This window comes from Mustela nivalis (assembly GCF_964662115.1).
Source record: "Mustela nivalis genome assembly, chromosome: 12".
NCBI lineage: Eukaryota > Metazoa > Chordata > Mammalia > Carnivora > Mustelidae > Mustela > Mustela nivalis.
Genome location: NC_139031.1, coordinates 860,114 through 880,142, shown reverse-complemented (window position 1 = coordinate 880,142; position 20,029 = coordinate 860,114). Strand labels below are relative to the sequence as shown.

The window sequence follows — 20,029 nt, the reverse complement described above, 5'->3', positions numbered from 1 at the left end:
CACAGCTGTGCCGACCTCTCTCTCTGCAGTCTGCGTTCCAACCCCCGAAACCCGCCCTCGAGGCCTCGGGGTCCAGGGATGAGCCCGCGTGGGCATCCACACGGCGTCCAGAAGGGACAGCCTCGCTCTCCTGCGCGCAGACCCTGCGTAAACCACAAGCAGGAAGCAACACAGCAGAGAGGAGACGCGCCAACTCCTACAGACGCTGGACAGGTAAAGGAGTACTGAGCCAGGCCGCAGCCACAGGACTCGGGGAAAGTCAGCACGTCCTTGAATAAGGAGATGTTTGAAATGGCACGAGCTGCCTCCCCAGCAAGATGACAGGAAGAAAGGTGCCCAAAGGGCAAGCCTTAGAGGCTCTGTTTGGTCAAGAGTGAGCGGGCTGACCCGAAGGCCAGAGGGAGACCGCCGCCAATACAGCCAGCCAGCAGCGACACGGTCAGCGAGCGAGTCGAGCCGCCACCCGGCAGAAGCCCGGCCCCGAAAACCCAGCGCTCGGGCACCAGGAGAGGGTGGTCCACGCGGGAACAGGTGATCTCGGGGGCAGGGCCACATACAAGGGCGCACCCCGCAGTGAGTTGCGGGAGTCCAGGGTTTGGGGTTTGGGGTGGGGGCAGCTGCACAGGGACGGCAAGCGTGCTTTCTAAGATGACGCTGCTGTATGCTCTCCGAGAGGAGAAATGCAACAATGGACTAGAAACATGCTACTCAAGAGTATACCAAGGAATACCAAGGAAGTGAAGTAGGAAGAATTTCTCTGTCCTGCCCGATTCGATCAGAGACCGCGGCCAGCAGGACGGACAGGAACCAGACGCCCGGCCGTGGCACCCTGCCGCGTGTGCAGGTAGGACTGTGAGCCCGGGCAGGGAGCGCTCACCTGTAACACATCCCGCCAGCGGCTTCTCCACACCCGGGGACACAAAAGCTCCTACTTGTCATGCCCGCTCACTTCCCACATTCACTGGTGCCTTGTGTCCACGCGAGTCGTGCATTCAGAAGGATGTCAAGGAAAGAATCACGGGACATGAGGAAGTGGCTCCAAAAGAGGAGAAGGGGCAGCGCGCAGCCATCTCGACGGGCACACCGAACGTCTGGTTAGAACCAACGCGGTGTTCACGGCAAGCCTGGTCGTGAGGTTTTGTACCATGTGCGTGAGGTCAGCGAGCAAAGCCCTTTGAAGCCCATCAGTGGGCTGTGTCCCCTTCACTAGTCAGGAACCCACGAGGGCCTCGAACGTGCCAGCAGTCCCCGAGGGAGCGCACCACAGTGACGGGGTCTGCGGGAAGTGACCCCAGCAGGTGCCCGGCACCCACGGCACCCCCACCCTTGAGCAGGGCCTCCCGGATCGGACCACTCGGTAGCTTGCCACAAGGCCTCCATGTCGCCGGGAAACAGGAAACCACAAAGAGTTCCTTTCCCTGAACACGCTCGGTGACTTCATGTCCCTCCTGGCCCCAGCGCCCTCGCAGCCCCGTACGCGGAGCGGGGCAGCGTGCGACCACTGAACCCTCATAGTCACGAAGTTATTTTTCGTCCTCTTTTTCCTGCACAGCCTCAAGTGCAACCAGAATAGCCTGAAACGACTCACAACATAGAAGAACTAATTTTCTGGAACTGTGCCCGTGTGTCGCCGTTGGCACCCTCGGCTCATACCGCTCTGAGCTCGCAAGGCTGTTGTGCCACAAAGCCAGGTCTTCAGAAGGTGGGGGCCGGGACACCCAAACGTCCACCTGTCGGCGGTCCCCCCTTGGCATACGGAACTTTGGTAACAACGCGAACGCGTTAAAATGCCCAAGAAGCCGGATTTGGGGTGATGGACCTCGTTTTCCCGAGGGAGCAAGGAAAGAAGCGAAGGTCTCTCTGTTTCACTGACTCACGGTCGGTGAGTGTGCGGTGCGGACTGTCCCCGAGACGCGGCTGCCCTCCGTCTCAGCAGGCCCCACCTGGAAAATGTTCCTTCCCAGCCCTGGGATGAATGGCCACTTGAAGAACAGCTGGGACGGCTCCGCCTGGAAAACGCTGTACCTGACTGGGGCTGGGATACGGCCGATTGCCCCTTGTGCAGAGCAGCTGGATGGGAGAGTGGGCGCGGGGGGGAGGAGGGCGGTCCGGGCCACCGACACCGTCCTGTCCTGTTTCCAGAGGAGAGCGCTGTGACCGAGTCTGTAGGCCCTGCTGGGGCCTCCGGGCTGGGGGACACACGGCCCAGCTTTGCCCAGTTACACCAGGCACTCTGGCCTCACTGTGACACAAGGCACTGGCATGAAGCCTGGGGCTCTCCTCAGAGCAGGAACCGGTTGGCTTGCTGGAGGTATGACGTTGCAAGGGATTCACCCGCAGCCGAAATTACTGGCTCTGGAGGCCTCACTTCCAGGAAGAGTTACTATCGGCACCAAGATACCCCACGGGTAACACTTAGCAACAACGAAAATGGCAGACCAGAGGCTCATCCCACGGGCTGAGCACGGGAGCCACGGCCCAGCCCGGGCAAGCAGCGCTGGCGGGGAGAGGCTCCAGGTCTCCAGCCAGGCCAGCATGAGTCCCCGGGGCTCTAGAAGCAGAGCTGTGACCAAGTCCCTGTTTCTGTTCAACGCTCCCTCTGGCACCATCTTGGCCTCTGAGAGACAGAAGCACACACTGCCCAGGACGCCGGGGACGCCAGGAGCGACAGGTGGTCATTCTGTCCACTCAGGGGCTGGGGGCTGCCGCAGGCCCGAGACCCTTGCTCGCCAGGCACGAGCCCCTGTCTCCGCGGGAGCCGTGTGGTCCCCGTCCTCCGCCGGCGGCGGGCGGAGGCCGCAGCCGTGCCTGCCGCCCCGGCCGCCCGTCTGCCCGTCAGATGGCGGGGTGCCGGGAGACGGTGCGCTTCCTCCACCCGGTGTGCATGTCCACGCGGGGCTGTGTCGACACGGCCTTACCTGTAGCCTGCACCACGTCTGCCGCCGTCAGGTTCCGGACACTGGCGCTCACTCTGAAGGTCACGGCTGGTCCCAGAACACTGGAAGAGACGAGAGAGAGCTCAGAACCGCCCCAGCGTCCCGCGTGGCTTCTCTGTGGCCACACGGAAAACACCCACACGCTCAGAACGCGCGCGAGGCCGCTACCACGGTAGGGGTGACCTCTGGCCCACGGCAGACTCTGCCCCTCATTCAGTCATCCCACCGCCCTGCTGTGCTCTCGGAGCCGAGCCGCAGTGCGTGTGACACGTCCAACCGACCCCAACCCACCAACAAGGACGAGCAGAGGTTCTCGCGAAGGGAACTGTCACGGTGACGGAGTTTAGCACTGGGCTCCGAGGGGAGCACCAGGAATCAAAGGCAGAAAGAGCAGAGACGGTATTTCAAAACCTCTTGACAAGACCCGCTTAAAAACTTACCAAAGTCACTAAGAACGATTTAGTATAAAAATAACTAGCGGGGAATTGCCAGACAGGAATGATTAAAATCTTCAAAGCTTTTTAAATACTATGTTAAGTATAAGTTTGAAAAAATACGTCCCGTCTGAAATCGCTTCATTCATCTGAAGAAAGAGGGGAGGAGAGGAGCAGGCGAGGACGGGGCTGGTCCTCCAGCTGCCGGGGCTCCGGCTCCAGCTGCCGGGACTCCGGCTCCAGCTGCCGGGACTCCCCGAGGGACGCGCGACCCTCCATCGGCTTCTCCCTCTCGCGAAGAAGGTGCACAGCCCGGAGCTGGCACCCAGAGGGCACAGAAGGCCATGCAGCTCGCAGGGAGGGCTGTGTCCTCGCCCCCCCCGCAGACGCCGCTGTGCCTCTCGGGTCCCAGAGGTACTGGGTGCCGCTGGCCGGACAGATGCCCTTCCCGGCGGTCACTGGGGGCTCCCGCCGCTGTCTGCAGCAGGCACTGCGTCCCACAGTCCTTCGGCCCAGGACCCTTTCACTATGCATGGATTCAACGCCCGGAGCAGAACCACCGTGCGTCCCCTGCTGGACTCCTGTGTGGCGGGGACGCCGCCTAGCCTGTGCACCTGCTACATTCCAGCGCCAAGGAAACTTGGGACACCAGGGCCGTCCACAGTCTTCCCAGGGACGGCCACCCACCCGGTCTCTATCAAGCTGCCTACCTGCCCTGCAGGATGCCAGGTACCCGCGGTCCTGACCCGGCCCCAACCCAAGCGCCAGTCTCCCACCCGGTCTCCCACCGTCTCAGCACTCGCCGGAGCCGTTTGTAAAGACGCCGAGAATGAGAAAGGTGCCGGGAGTGGTACGTAAGCCCGGGGGCTAGCAAAGAGCCAGGCCATGGTCAGCAGGAGCCACGTGGAGACGGAGGGGACCCCCGACACCTGGTAGAACCCAGCCGGGGCGAACTGCCCTGCCTCTCCCCACATCCCCGCTCCTGCTCCCGCCTTCCCCCCGTCGTCCACGCAGAGCCAAGCTGAGGCTCCCGGATGCCCTGTGATCTCCGCCGGGCCTGCTCTGGGCCTTGTGACCTCTCGGGCGCTCAGACAGGACCCGGGGTCCCCACTCTGGTTGGGGGCTCCGGGAGCGCTGGCTCACCTCCCCGTGGGCTGGCTGTTGCACGAGGCCCTGCTGGGTTGGATCCTTGGCCGCTGCGGGGCCCCACCATCGTTGTTGGATGTTTCCTGCGGAGGCCTCAGCACCACCTCGGGCCCAAGGACACCTCCTCCAGGCAGTCCCTGGCCCTGCGCCCACAGCTCTGTGCAGCAGCCACACATGGCCCAGGGGCTTCCTGTTCCATTTCTTTGTACAAAAATGTCCACACGGCCCTAAAGTCCTGCTGAAACTCCCTGAAAATGCCACCACGTTCATCCTCTGTCTGGGTTCCCACTGCCTGTGGCCGGAGCCACGTCCTGGCCTGACATGTCCCCAGGGGTGCCCTCCAGGCTAAGGGACCCAGGTGGCTCTGCAGGCCTGTGTGTGACGCCGCCGGCCCGCCGGCCCCCCTTCCGCTCCTGCTGGAGGCTCTGTCCCCAGAACGATGGCTGTCCCCACCTCACACAGGTTGGTTTTCCTGCTGCCCGTCCCCCCGGCTCTACTGCCTCCCAGGGTCCCTCTTGGGCTGACCCCACCACTTGCGCTCTGACCACAGTGGACCCTCCCCCAAGCGGACCGTGGGCAGGGCCAGGAGCGCACGGCACTCAGCACGCTGATGTTCCCGCAGGACGTCCGCGGCTTCCCGAGGGCAGCTGGCTCGGGGAGGGCGTGGAGGCTGTTGGCCAGCGCCGCACACACGCGGCAGGCGGCAGAGTCACGGCTGGGACAGAGTCGTGACACAGCGTGTCGCTGTCCTCTACACCGAGAGGAGGTCCTCGTTAACACAACAGGCTTCACCTGCCGTCGGAGGGGCACTAGGACTTTGGGTCTCTGTGTGGTTTTGTAACGTTTCTCACTGAATCTAAACATCCAAGAACTCACAGGCAGATGGCACTGCCCTCAGGTGCCCAGCGTTTTCTCTAAAGACGCTGCAGGCCTTCCTGGTTTTTGCTCACTGGGTCATGGAGAAGACCATAGCTCATCTGCCGCCGTGCCCCGTGGAGACAGTGAGAGATGCTGTGTGACCCGGCCCGGCCAGCAGGGGACACATCGGACCTGGGAACGCGCTGGTGACCCAGCCCGGCCAGCAGGGGACATGCCGGACCTGGGACCACACCCGTGACCTGGCCCGGCCAGCAGGGACACATCGGACCTGAGGCCACGCCTGGGACACAGGAAGCACTCCTGAGTGCCAGCTTCGCCATCACGGAGACTGTACAAGGCATGGAGGGCAGGTGCTGCCCCGTCCTGGCCCAGGCACCCAGCCCGTCACCGCTTGGGCTCACAAGAGTCTCGTGAAGGAAGGAAAACCAACCCACAGAGCAGAGTCAGAGAGGATCAGCCCCCTGAGCCAGTGCCACGGCAGGGACTCGGACCTGCTCTTCCCCGACGCCTGTCCTAATGTGCGACACGGACATCCGCACACAGGCCTCGCAGGGGCGACCCTATGTGTCGTCCCCTCGGCTAACCCTTCAGCCTCGCCGGACTCCGTTCACGGCTGACGGTAAGGAGACCTGTGCTGGCCGAGGCTCTGACTTCCGTCCCCGTCGCAGCTGTGGTGTGAAGCCAATGCCCAGGGGCTCTGGGCAGCGTCCTGGGACACGAGGAAGGGAAGGTCGGGCAGGCGGGCAGGGGCGCCAGGGGCTCTGGGCAGCGTCCCGGGACACGAGGAAGGGAAGGGCGGGCAGGCGGGCAGGGGCGCAGGGTGTCCTGCTGGCCCTGGGCGCCTGGCTACACACCGGGACCACACAGAAGCTCCCTGAGCTCCCACCAGGGGCGTCTAAAACCAGAAGCTCCTCCACCGAGCACAGCTGGGTCCCGGGGGCTGCGGTGTGCCCTGGGCCTCCACTCGGAATACGCCAGGCCCCCAGCCGCACCAGGATTTCTTGGACAAACGTTTGCGCAGGCAGCAGGTCGCCCGGAGCCAAAGTACCACCCAAAGGAACCCGCAGGAACCCCTCCAAGTGCTGGTCCCTCGGGGATGCCAGAACCCGTCTCCCCTTCCTGCTTGGTCACCCTCAGAACTCACGCCAGCCTCTCGTGGTTACTTGCACTAACAGTAGTGCTTCCGGCCCGGGGCTGTTTGCCAGTCGTGGGTGGACACGAATGACTTCATCTAGGCCCTGGGGGCTCTGGCCATCGGAGGCTTCCTCCCTTCCAGGGACGCGTGGGCTGGTGGCCAGGGGAGCCAGAGGCTGAGGAGGCTGATGGGCTGCTGTGTCGGGAAGTGTTAGCAGCGCTAGATACGAGGGTACATTGAGCGCCGCACTGGGACGTGCCCGGGCTGCTCCCCTCACTCTGCGGGGCCTCCTCCAGCACGGGGGAGGCCGTCCGGGCAGAATGTGCCCTCTCGGTCCTTAGCCGGCAGACCACTAGGAGTTTGCAGACGAAGCTCCCTGCTGGGCACTGCGGCTACCGCTGTCCATGCGCATCGCTTGGCTCTCAGCCCCACACAGCAACAGAGCAGACGGTCCCGTCTCTCCGGCTGTGGACAGGGATCAGCTCCTTCGCAGATCTGTGCAGGAATGACTTGCTGGCCAGTGGCTGAAGGAAGGCCTTGCCACCCTGCCCTTCGAACAAACCCATCACTGCGGTGGGCAGACAGACCAACAGACTCCCTTCCAGACGCATGTTTCGTGCAGAGCGACAAGGTGAGGTCAATAGTTCTGGCTGTACCCGCTTCACCGCTGCGGGCAGGCACGAGGGTGTGGAGGTGTCTGGACCCACGTCTCCCGCTGGGAGGCCCTTGGCACGCTCCTCTCTGGGCTTTCAGGCTTCCCGTACCCCGCGGGCGGGCAGCTGCGGGGCAGGTGCCGCCTCCCTGACACGCCGGGGGAGGGATTCTGGGAGCAGCGGCCGCCTGAAGCCGGCCTAGTGTCTGGCCCCGGGCCACCCCGTGGCACAGGCCCGCACACAGCAGACGCTCAAGTAACAATCCAAGCCTGAGGCCCACGACGGCAGAGCAAGGAGACCGGCCGGAGCCCAGAATGGACGCGGCCTTGCGGCGGGTCGGGGAGGGGCTTCGGGGAACAGGGACCGAATGCCGCCGCTGCCACCTCAAGGACTGAGTCCGGTTCCCTGGGGAAGGAGTTCTGTGGCGTTTTCAGTGCGAGCTCCTAGAGCGTGCTGGGGAGGATGAACTCTGCGGGCACCTGGGTGGCTCTGTCAGTTGGGCGTCTGCTTCCCGCTCGGACCGTGATCCCCAGGGTCGTGGAATCGGGTCCCGCATTGGGCTCTCTGCTCTGTGGGGCGCCTGCTTCTCCCTCTAGCACCCCCTTGCCAGCGGTCTCTCTCTTTCTGATAAATAAAATCTTAAAAAAGAAACAGAAAAAGGATGAACTCCGAAGCAAACGGCCGCCTCCCAGAACCTTGCCGTCAGCAGCAGCAGCCACTTGGCGACGGCGTGGGCCGCGGGCCCCTCCCAGCAGGACAGACCCAGTGGGTGCGGTGTCCAGCGGAGAGCCTGGGTCCAGCCTGCACCCACCTGCGAGCACCCGAGCACACGCCGCTCCCAGATGGCCTCGGAACGACGTGCAGGTCCACGCCATGATGAGCTGCTGTGGCTCCCGTGCTCCCGGCCTGGCTCAGCCCAGCTTCCTTGCGGGTCCCCTAAGGGAACGCCCCAGACCTTCGCTCCCTGCTGGCTTCTGTCCGTGACACGTCAGTGCCTCTTCTGTGCTGGGGCTCCCTGCAGGGCTGTGGACCATCGTGCTGTCCCGCGTCCTCTGTTGGGAAGGGGCGCTCTAGACCCTTCCCTGGGGTCTGTCGGGGCTCCGTCGGGACTGCGTTCCCGTGTGGACAGCGGGACGGGGAGGAGGCCCGATGACCCTCCTGAGACCGTCTCATCTCATTTACCAGCGTCTCAGTCTTACCTCGGGGCGACGTCTTCCCCCCAGGCCCTGGGCATATAGGGGAGCCCTGCGGGCCCACAGCCATCACAGAAAGCCTGTGTGCAAGGCTGGCCCTGGGGCCAGCTGGGACTTCGGCCATGGGCAGGGGGATGCCCGCCGTCCACCCCCAGCCAGCGGCGCTCCCTGCGCCTTAACAGCTCAGGCCACGCAGGATGCAAACGGGTGACGGGGGGGTGTGCCTGGAGCCGCTACTGTCTTCCTCCTGGACCATGTGGCCTGGGCTGTCCTGACCGTCCCGTTCGCTCTGCGTCTTCCAATGCGTGGGGAGAACCGTCCTAGGCATCAGGCTGGCACAGAAAAGGGGTTTCTGTGTTCATCAGAAACTAAAAACGAGGACAGATGCCTGCAGCCCTGCAAAGTCTGAGACGCAGACGCAACATCTACCATCCGGGGCGGCGGGAGAAGCCTTTCTCTGTCCTGTGCAAGTCACTCATGAATAAATAACGGGACTTTCTGGTGCGGAGCCCAACATTCCAACTTCATCGATACAAAGATTAGTGTTTAGATTAGGAAGAAATCACTGGAACCAACACAGAGGAGCCTCGCGTTACAAGGGAACACCCGTGTTTCACCACAAGACAGAAAAATTCTGTTCTTTGGCTTTCAGGTTCTCATCCAGATTCCACCAGTAATCGTGGAAACACGCTACGGTACATTTTTGCTATTTGCCGACTGACGTAAGGTCAATGCACCTGTGGATTCGGGGGCGCTGGACGCTGGCTCCCGGGGGAGCGCAGGGCTGGGCTCTGCCAGCCTCCGCTCACATCTTCACTTCTTGCACGTGGGAACTCCAGACTCTACGTGTGCGTGGGGGCCGTTTCCAACAGCGAAAGCCCAAAGACGTGGAGAATGTAGCCAGAAACAGTGACAAGCACGTGCTGATGTGTGGGCCGAGAGAAGAACGCAGCCGGAGTGTTGCTCAGGCTCAGCTGGGAACACGAGCGTGAGACACACTGTTCTTCTCCCCCTGCATCGGTCTTCAAGCGATCGCAGAGGTGCCCGACTCATTTCGGGCTTGCAAATGAACTTGCAAATACAGTGAGAGTCTACTGTGTTTCCTAGAGTCTGTGGGACGCATGTTCACACACATCGATGACCTTACTGTTTTTGTCACGTTCTCGAACCTAAAACCGTCAGGAGAGCCTGGCCCGGAGTGGAAGGGGCTTGTGCTGCGCGCGCCCGTCCTTCCCAGCTGTGTGCTTTCAGCACACGACGCTCCTGCGCCTGTGAAGTGGGGATGATGATGGCGATCAGGGAAGGGGTGGGTGTCCTCTACACGGACCCCATCGGCTTCTGCCCCATCCATCCAGAGCGTCCTGATGCCCCTCCGGTCTCTGCCGTGAGGTCCACACTCCCAGGACTCCGTGGGCACCCACGGCTTCTGCATGCCACACTGCCTCGTTGAGGCGCTGTCCTCGGTCTGCAACAACGTGGTGGATACAAGGGGCAAGACCGGCGGCTTCTGTCCTGCCTGCACGGCTCTAGGATGGCGAGCTCACGATCGCCTACGCAGGGGTCGTCCCGGGAAGACCCGGCCAGAGCCCCACAGCCTGCCTGCTGCGAGACGCTCTGCTCCGAGAGGCCCGATGTCACGTGACTCAATGTTCCTGGAGGACCACAGCGTTCCTGGCAGCCCAGTCCACCTGCGGTGGAAGAAAGGCCACTAGGTGGAACCCACCGGCCCAGAGGCAAACCCTTCCTATTCCAGCAGAGACTGTCCCCAGGGTCTCAGCCGGGGAAAGCCCCGTGGGCACACCCGTCCCACGAGAAATGCTCCAGGGGCCCCTCCTGGACACCGTCTTAGGAGAATGAAACCACACACCATCACTGGGGCTCGATTCCCTATTGGGCCAGAAATAATACAAAAAGAGACTTCCCTGAGACCTTGCAGCATTCACAGATTTTAAATGTCCTTGAACCATTTTCAGCAAACCGTATGTGTGCCCACAGATCAACGGGGTGTCTCAGCACCACTATTCCAGCCGGGGTCGTCTCCGTTTTAAAGACAAGTCCAAGCGGTCCTGAGCCCCGTAAAATGTTTCTACTTGGCAATTACTATTAATTCCATCTGATTCTAGGTGATGTCGGTGTATTTATAAAGTAACAAGCGCGTATGTGCTTATGACATATGTGATAATCACTCACTCTACTGACGATTCCTCTTTCCTTTTCAGTCCCAGGACAGGCTAACAGAGAACAAAGGGAACTTCTCGCCTTTATGTCGACATCTTGCTGGTTTGCTGGATTCTCCCCACCCATCACCTGCAGCCGGTGGAACACAGCCCCACGGTCCCTAACCTGCTGGGGACGAGATGTCTGCCCACGTCCCTCGAGAAATTCGTTCCGCCTCCGTGACATCGGGGAGTGACAGACGAGGCGGTGACACTGTCACGTGACTCAAGGCGACCTTCTGCTTGGTAACTGCCCTCGCCTGGCTCTCTAATTCCACCCGTTACAAGACAGGGAACTCCGCCCGCTCAGCCCGGCCCCGCGGGGAGGATGAGGAAGGAAGAGACTCCCTCATTAGATCCTGTCTCTCTTATTATCTAGCACCGGGCCCAAAACACAGAACAGGAAAAGTCCAGCCAACGGAGCATGCCGCTTGGCCAACATGATCTGGGTGGCGTCTCTCCTGCTTCCTAAGAGATCACACAAGACACAGGAGTGCGTCTATGGGGCCAGCCCGGACAGCCTGCAGAGAAAACAGCAGACACGACTGTGATTCTCTGTATAAACCCCGGCCAAGCAGCCCGTTGTCCTTAAACAGACACAAGCCTCAGGGACTAGATCTCTCAACTCTGGGGGATAATAAGATCACAAAGTGGGGACCTGGGTGGCTCAGTCGTTGGGTGTCTGCCTTCGGCTCAGGCCAGGATCCCAGAGTCCTGGATCGAGTCCCGTGTCGGGCTCCCTGCTCTCTGGGGAGCCTGCCCCCCTCGCCCTCGGCCCCTGCCCCGGCTTGTGCTCTCCTGCGCTCTCTGTCGCTGTCTCTCTCTCTAATAAAATGTTTTTTTTTTTAAAAAGCAAGCATATTTGGCAGCAACAGACAGCTGTAAAGTTAGTGTTGGGGCTTTTACAACTAACACAGACGTGAACACTGCACTTTCAAATGACTCACGCTCCCGAGACTTGTTTAGAAAGTTAAAATAAAATACTTCCGATAGAATATTTCATCAAATGTTTTCTACTAGCACGGGCTTGTCTGGGCTTCACGCGGTGACCTGCGCTCTGTCTCTTTGATCCTGGACCGGGGTAAAACCCGCACCACGGAAGGGCAGAGTGGAGGATGGGGGACGCAGAGACGATGCGTCACAGACAACGGACGACATACAGGTGATGGGGGTCGCCCAGAAAGAGCCTGTGTCAATGCAAACACTAAGACTTTTTCTCAAAATCCTAACTACGGGGGCGCCTGGGGGGCTCAGTGGGTGAAGCCTCTGCCTTCGGCTCAGGTCATGATCCCAGGGTCCCGGGATCGAGCCCCGCATCGGGCTCTCTGCTCTGCAGGTAGCCTGCTTCCTCCTCTCTCTCTCTGCCTGCCTCTCTGCCTACTTGTGATCTCTGTCAGATAAATAAAGAAAAAATCTTTTTTTAAAAAAAAAAAAAGAAAATCCTAACTACGGCTTAAGCATCTTTCTACATTAACTTTTCTCACCTATGGGCTATGCATTTGGTGAACTGCTTGTTCTGTACTTTACTCATTATTAATTTTAAAAAAACTAAAATGCTAATAATGGGCCCAAAGTTGCCCAACAAAATCCGCCGTTCTGGAGACTTGCTGTGTCTGAACACGCTGAGGCCAGGTGAGAGCAAGACTTCTTTCTTCGCTTTTGAAGCTGACCGCCCAGCTGGCCCCCGGCTGAGGCACTGGACAGACACCCGCGTGTCCCGGCCGGCCCCAGGAGCGCAGATGCAGACGGCGAGCTAGCGCAGAGCTGAACGCCACAGCTGCTCCTCGGGCAGTGCCTGCCTTCCACAGATGGATAGGAGAGACCCGCGGAGTTTTAAGGACCAGCCCCAGAAGTCCAGCTTTGATAAGGAGGCCGCGACTGGAAAAGGGACCCCGGGGCGTTCCAGGACAGCATGCAGAGCGCCACCGACAAGCAGGCCACCCACAGGCTGCTTCCACCGGCGTCCCCACCCGGCCACAGGGCCCGGACCACATGTGCACGCCGTCTTTCCCGAGAATGGCGACCCCCGCCCCCCATTTCTGAGGACCCCGGCTCCCTGCTGGCCGTCTTCCTAAGCTGCCCCTCACCCTGGGACACGTGCAGTTCGGTAATGGACTCAGCCAAGCCACCACGAGAACGCCGCAGGGAAGCGAGTCGAGTCCGGGCGCTACAGAAGCACCGCTGCGTGCCCCTTCCCGTCTGTGTCAAATCACCAAATCCTAGAACTCCGTGAAACAGCAAAATCACACACACACGCCTTCCTAAGGCTTACTTTCCATGACTACGTTTTCTGCAAACGTATATTCCTGCCTCCCAAGCGTCAGGCCGCAACGTTCCACAACACCTGATCGGAGGAGGCCGAGGAGAAGGACCGAGAGGAGGCGTCGCTTCACTTCTGGGTGAGAACACAGAGGCTTGCCGAGCTCGTGAGGTAGCAGAAGCCTTCACCGAGACACAACATAGACGATGCGCCTCTTTTTTTTTTTTTTTAAAGATTTTATTTATTTATCTGACAGAGAGACACAGCGAGAGAGGGAACACAAGTGGAGCAGAGAGAGAGAGAGACAGAGATGCAGGCTCCCCGTGGAGCAGAGAACCCGATGAGGGGCTCGATCCCAGGACCCTGAGATCATGACCTGAGCCAAAGGCAGAGGATTAACCCGCTGAGCCCCCCAGGCGCCCCGATGCTCTCTCTTCGTAAAGGGCTGGGCAACTGCTCTACTGTACGGATCGTCTCTTTCTTGCGGTTGCCACGTGGCCATGTGCCGTTCGGGAATTCTTCTCCCGTTAGGGGACGCCTTCCTCCTCTTCCATGGAGCATTTGGAAGCAAACCGGTGATTCCGTATTTATGTCTTGACTTTGCACGTTTAAAGCATCTGCTCAGTGAAGAGCTCCCGTGACAACTTACTGTTTTCCATTTGGAACCAAGAGACGATGTGTTTGGTCACAGGAGGCCTGTGCCCCACCAGCAGGGGTGCCCGGGGTGCAGACGGGGCCATGGGGACCACCGTAGGGACCAGAGCTGCCCGGAGGGACCACCGGAGGCGCATCCGCCGTTGCAGCCGGCCTCCCACAGGGCTGAAGGACTCCGGAATGCAAGGAACAGTGGAATGACTGAGTTGCTGGTGACAAACAGAGAAACAAAGCAGCCCCTGGAATTCTGGACGAAGGCTCCGTTCTGAAGCCTCAGAGAACCAGGCCGACGGCTTTTCAGGGCCTGGAGTGCTGACAGGAGCCTCCCGGCCGAGTTTCCCGCCGGTTGCGCTCCAGCCTGGCCCTTAGTCTCCTGACGCAGAGGCTCACTCCGTTTGGTTTCTCTGGACATCACAGCACCACGTGTCATAGCCCACAACGAGCCACCACGACACATGGGGGCTGGTTTCCACGGCACCCTCTGTTGTGGCCACGTTATTCGTCCCCTGCCCTTCCTTACGGGTTGTAGTGCCCACGTGCGAGGGGGGGCGTCCTCCCTCCGGGGCTCCCAGCTTTCTCGTAGGGACGGCTCCTGGGTGAGGTGTCCCGGCTTGTGTACACCACAGTCCCGCGGACGTGAGTGCGCAGCCTCTGACGCAGAGAGTGTCTGGAGAGTGAAATGAGCCTTGCTCGGCTCTCCCGGGAGGATGAGGATGGCGCCGAGCAGAGACCAGCGGTCTTCACGGGCGAGAAATACAACGTGTACTCCCCACCCGTGCAGTTTTGGTTCAGTGTAAGTGTGACTTCATTCACGTGTTTCGGTATTTCTTACTTTACATAACATTTTAGTCTTTTCATAGCATATCACGTAGGGACCCCACGGAGGGCTGAGTAGTTGCACACGTAGCACTGGGCGCCTGCAAGGTCTCTGGCACTGGTACCGGACACCCACCGGAGCATGCACAGGTGAGGCGAGGCGAGCTTCAGCAGTCTGCCCGACGTTGAGGGTCTCGAAAAGGCACCCCAAACCCAAGTCATGTGGATCGATTCGCTCACTCCCTCACCCACCCCGCCAGTGAGCACACACCAGGCTCTGGCCACGTGCCTGACACCATCCGAGGCACTAAGACACATCTCGGGGAAAGAAGCCTGAGCTCTGCCCAAGGAGGGCGTCGTCTCCTGGGAGAGAGGAAGGCGCTGCCCTTCCCGGTCGAAGAATCATTACAGGAACCAGACTCTCCAACGAAGCCCTAAATACAGAGGCGTCCAGTCCAACACGCAGTCCTACCGTCTCCCCAACGCCCGGCACTCACAGGGTCCATGCCACCCTGGGCAGAGGAGCCGAGTGCATCACTCTTGACTGTGAACCGACCTGTGGTTCGGTGCTAGAGCAGATTAGCGACATCAGAAGTAACGGCCTCGCGGTACAGGCTGGCCAGGCTGGATGCGGACACGGTGCACAGGCAACGGAGCTTCACGGAGAGCCCCTCAGCCTTGGGGCCAGTTACGCAATGTGTGGGGCCTCCTCAGAGCAGGATCCCGCGGCACAGCCCACAGCACTCCCGACCGCCCACATTTTACAGGTGGGGAGACTGAAGCCGAGAAAGGCTGTATTTTCACTCTGCCCGTAAGCTCTGACGCCATTTCTCAGTAGGGAGGGGCCCAGCCGGTATTTGAAGGATGAATCTCATTCACCCACCGCCCGAATGAGAAAGGGCCGTCTGCCACCCACGCAGAAATGCCCCTCGCTAGCTCACCCCTAGCATGCCCCCTGCGGGCTCCTCATCCGTCTGAATGCAGGGCTGGGGCCGTCGTCACATGGAGATGTCTCCTTGAAGGCACCGTTCGCTGTCTCCAGCCACCCCGGGGGAGCCGGCAACCTGGCACGTACCCAGGCCACGGCCAGTGCTCCCGCCCCGGGAGAGCCGGCAACCTGGCAGCTGTACCCAGGCCACGGCCAGTGCTCCTGCCCCGGAAGGACGGGGCCCCTTTCTGTTCCGTCCTTTCAGGGAGGCATCCTGGGCCCAGGTGCAGCAACGGGACGGCATCCACCTGTGAACCCCAGAGCTCATGGGCCGAGGACACCCAGGCTGGGGTACAGTCACCATCTCCCGGGCCCTCACAGGCTCCGGGTCTCACTGTGGAAGGCTCCTGGCTGAGTCATGCCGTATGTCCCCAGCACAGTGTCTGTCACCACTGATCTGCAACCTCCTGGCACGTTCCCCAGATCATCCACAGCTTGTCATGACCAGGTTCCGACCCTGTGTCCCTCTTCAACCTCCTCTTTCCTGTCCTCGTGAATCAGAGAGACAGGACAGGAGCCAAATAACCACAGTTCCGCCCTAGGAAACAGAAACTCCCATGGATTCTTCCACTGTGAAGGGAGGGGCAGGGGTGGGCGGGGGTGGGAGGCGTGGGAAGGGGGCCGACATGGGCGTCCCGTCCCTGGGACTCACGCACTGTCCGGGCCGGGCACCACCACCCCGGGCCCCGGCACGGAAACCCTAAAGGGATGTGCCTGGGCTGTGAGTTCCCACCACCGCACCTTCAGCAGCCGCTTCGAAAATCAAGAACGCTGTGTTTTCATCAATTCCGTAAATCACACAGATGGGAAACTAAACTGCCTCTTGCATCAGGAGAAGGCGGCGAGATTGATCACAGAACGAGGCTGTCTTCCCACGGCGTCCTCCGCTAAGCCCAGCGTTCTCGGGGCTGAGCGAAAGCCTCCGCCGCAGCCCTCGGGAGCAGCGTGGACACCGGCCCCCACCGGACCATGGTCCCCGCAGCACCGCGCCCCTGATGGCCCCGGAGGGAGCTGCCTGCACCTCCATCAGTGCTGCTGTGAACAGCCGTGATTAGATTACAAAGCCCTCACCAGGCTGCGGTGTGTCTGCTGCCGTAATTCATCAGCATGCTAATGCTGTTTTAATGGTCTCTAATGATGTAATAAGAAATAATGGAATTTACTCGACAGCTACATAACCATTAACAAAACATATTAAGTACAAAATTTCTGGCAGCTCCGGCCTGTGCGGCCGCCTCCCTCCTCTCTTCCAACAGTGCGCAACCCTGAGAACGTGCTCCTAGGTGCCATGAGCCGCTCCCCAGCCGCCCCCTGCTGCGGCCTCCACTGCCCATGTCTGTCAGTCCGGCGCGTGCCTGAGCTCAGCATCATGCTGGGCCCTGGGAGCGACAGCGAGTACACCCGTGTACACCACGGCACACGCAGCACACGCTCCGGCACACGTGCAGTAACCAAGCCGGCTTCAAGACACGGTGGCGGTGTCACATTTGGCTCCACGGGACATCGGAAGCCCCCAGTTTTCTGACCAGGGAAGAAACTGTGGCAAAAGACATTCACAAAAGCTTTGGTATGGCCACAGCTCAGCCAGAAAGTGCTCCCTGGAAACCCCTGTGCCCCCGTTATCCTCAGATACTACAGGCTCCCCTCCCGCTGGACACCTCCCGCCAGATGTCCCCCACTGGACACCCCCTTCACTGGACACCCCTCCCCCACCAGATGCCTCCCCACTGGACACCCCGTTCACTGGATACCCCTCCCCCACCAGATGTCCCCCAACTGGACACCCCGTTCACTGGATACCCCTCCCCCACCAGATGTCCCCCAACTGGACACCCCTCCCCAGAAGAGGACCCTCCCCAGACCAAAAGCCCCTGCAGTCCTGAGATCCCCACCCCCAGCCCGCACCAGAAGCCCCTCAGTCCCAAAGCTTGCCACGTCTCACGCTGACCTCTGGCCCTCCTGCCGGGGCCCCGAGACTCTGTTAGGGGCCTGTGAGCCTGGTTGAGGCTGTGGAGAAAGGGAGGTGGCAGGAGGGCAGCACAGGAAGGGCAGAGGACCAGCCAGACATGCGTGTGGACCTTGGACACTCAGCTCACGTTCTCTCTGGGCAACACCTTCCTTCGGCAGGAAGGACACACACTCGCTGCTAGAAAAGCTGTGGCCAGGTGCTCGGCGGTCGCCTGCCCTGTGGACGGCTCAGTCCCACTGCGTTCGGCAGGCTGGTCTGTGGGGCCTGCCCCGGGGGGCTTCCGGCCTGGCCCAAGCACGGCTCCCCTCCTCGGTGGTGGGCTCCGGGTCACAGCCATGTGAGCCACCTCCGGCCGGAGGGCGCCACGGCTGCTGCTGACGCTCCCAGCCCCCGAGCTCCCACCTGTCCTGAGGACGGCCCTCTTCCCAGACCACGCGCTCTCGGCAGCCGGGGCCCAGCCCGTGAGGCGCACACACCTCCACTCCCGACCAGCAAGCACGGGCGGGGGCCCCAGTCTCCCCCCGGGCGGGGACCTCTGCCCTCTGCCTGGTGCACACTCACCAGAGCTCAAAGGGAAATCATGAACACGCAATAAACGTAGGCCGCAGTGGGGCCAGGCCCAGTTTCACCTCGAAGCCGGTCCGTGGGGTTTCTCTGTTGTCTGATGCTCTCGATAAGGGGCCTGAGCTATGGTGACGTTCTCCAAAGACTCAGTCCACCCCGGCCACACCTGGAGCACCTCCCGGAAATGCAAAGTCTTGTTATTACTTCCAGTCACTCCGGGATGCTCTCGCCTCTAGCGAAGGAAGGGGGACTCGTTCAGCCACTGTCCCCGCAGCGATGTCTCCGCGGCACGAGCCGCTGAGTCTCAGGGGTCAGGGGCCAGATCCAGCGTCTCCTGCTTGTGGGCGGAGGGGTGTGGACCGCCTCGCCGTGGCTTGGGGGGGGGGTCACGTCGGTGCAGGCCCTGGGCTGGGTGCCTGACATGAGCGTGGCAGGGGCCTTGGGGTCACCGGTGAGGGAAGTGCTGACTTCTCACGGACCCGCGCCGTCCCTGGGCTCGCGCTCGTCTGCGGCAGGTGGGGCCCCGGCACCAGAATGTTCTGGAGTGCGCAGGGCTGAGCGCCGTGGCCGCAGCGGGCCCCGTCCTTCCAGGAGATCAGAATTCTTACAATTCCACCCCGTTTCATCCGCACGTCCACACCGCCCCAAGCCCACCCGGAATTCTTCCGTTCCCTCCTGAACGGTTTCTCTGATCTAATTAACGAGAACCCCAGGCACACAGTTCTCTTCCTCGCAGACCAATTTATGACATGGAGCCTGATGTGAGCAGAGACGCCAACCCCGAGACCCCGCACCGGCACTCACGCGATCTCCGCGAAGACACTCATCGGCACCTCCAGGAGACGCGCGACGCCCTCCATCAGCTCCTTCCCCTTCTCTGGACTCAGGGGGCTGTTGAGGAGAGTGGGGGTGGGGGCGGCGTTACCAAATGGAACTCATCAACACTTGAGAAGCCGCGCGTCCCCCCGCGCCCCCCCACGGTGCCTGTGGCATTCCTGTCACATAGTGACCAGGCTCCCGGGGCAGCGGGGATCAGGTGCTTCTTCGGGCATGATGAATCACCTGAATTTCCCAGCAATGAGACAAACAATACGGTGCAAATGGAATTGTTAGAAGCGTAATGGGCCCGTGATGCAGCGACGGCTCGGCTCAGCCTTCAATAAAAAACAGAATAAGGAGGTGGGTGGGGGGGGCCGCCGGGGAGGGGGAAAGATGGGGGACGGAGGGGCAGCAGATGCTGACAATCGAGCTTCAGGATGGGCGTCGGATGCACAAAGGGAAAGGGTTTTTAAATGGGTTTGTTTCTAAAATGAGTGCCGTGCGGGTGAGCGCGGTGAGCGGGACACGTCAGAAGGTCAGCGCGGAGCCCAGATCTGCAGCAACCCCCTGGGAGGGCCGCGGTGCTCAGGAGCGACGAGCCCGAGGCCCGCGGGGGGGACGGCCCCACAGTCTCTGTGCAGACCCGAGTTCCAGGGACAAGTCCCAAGTCGCAGCACACGGCTGTGTACACCATACCTCCCCTTTCGGGGAACATTCCGGTTTGTCGTCATAGACAACCTGGCGCGGCCGCCACCGTCCTCCCAGCGGGCCTCCCGCTCTCTCGGCCGGCATGCAAGGGGACGAGCTCGGTGCAGCCACAAACCGGGCCTCCCTGGGCCTGCGCGCCAGCCGTACCCAGGCAGCAAAGCCACGTGTGGCTGTGGATTTAACCGGGTCGCCCAAGCACCACGTGTTTAAGACTCAGAATGTGAGCTCATGGGCAGAGAGGCCTCTGTGGACCATCATGCTACGATGAGATCATGAGGGAGATGAGATCCTAATCCAGTGTCGCGGAGTCCTCAGAGGAGGACACGCACGGCGTGAGTTGGGAAGGGTCCACGGTCACTGCGGCTCCAAGAAGCACTGGGGTACAGGGTGCGAGGAGCCGACCAGGCCCCAGCAACCCGGGCCCTGGGAAGGAGGGGGCAGGAGGGGCCTGTGGGCTTGGGAGAAGTGACGGGTGTGTGATGGCCCCGGGAGGTGCTCCGGGAGCCTACAAGACAGAGACGCCACGGGAAGGAAAAGTCCGGACTTCTCCTGTGGACTCACCCTAACGGACGGAGCCCGCCAGAGCACCTGAGCCGGGAGGAGCTGGGGGCGGCCGCAGGGGACGGCCGCAGGGGACGGCCGCAGTAGGAGTCCCTGGG

General features: G+C 61.3%; 1 protein-coding gene across 3 annotated transcripts in view; it reads right to left on the bottom strand.

Moving 5' to 3' along the window:
- PTPRN2 (protein tyrosine phosphatase receptor type N2) overlaps positions 1-20,029 on the bottom strand; it is a 684,967-nt gene that overhangs the window by 357,553 nt on the left and 307,385 nt on the right. For 2 of the 3 annotated variants that reach the window (XM_082692928.1, XM_082692929.1), the window contains exons 10-11: positions 18,648-18,734; positions 2,919-2,998 (exon numbers count right to left, since the gene is read on the bottom strand). In XM_082692928.1, the coding sequence (XP_082549054.1) occupies positions 2,919-2,998; positions 18,648-18,734 (167 nt within the window). The remainder of the gene's footprint in view (positions 1-2,918; positions 2,999-18,647; positions 18,735-20,029) is intronic. The other variant, XM_082692930.1, reaches the window with a different exon arrangement.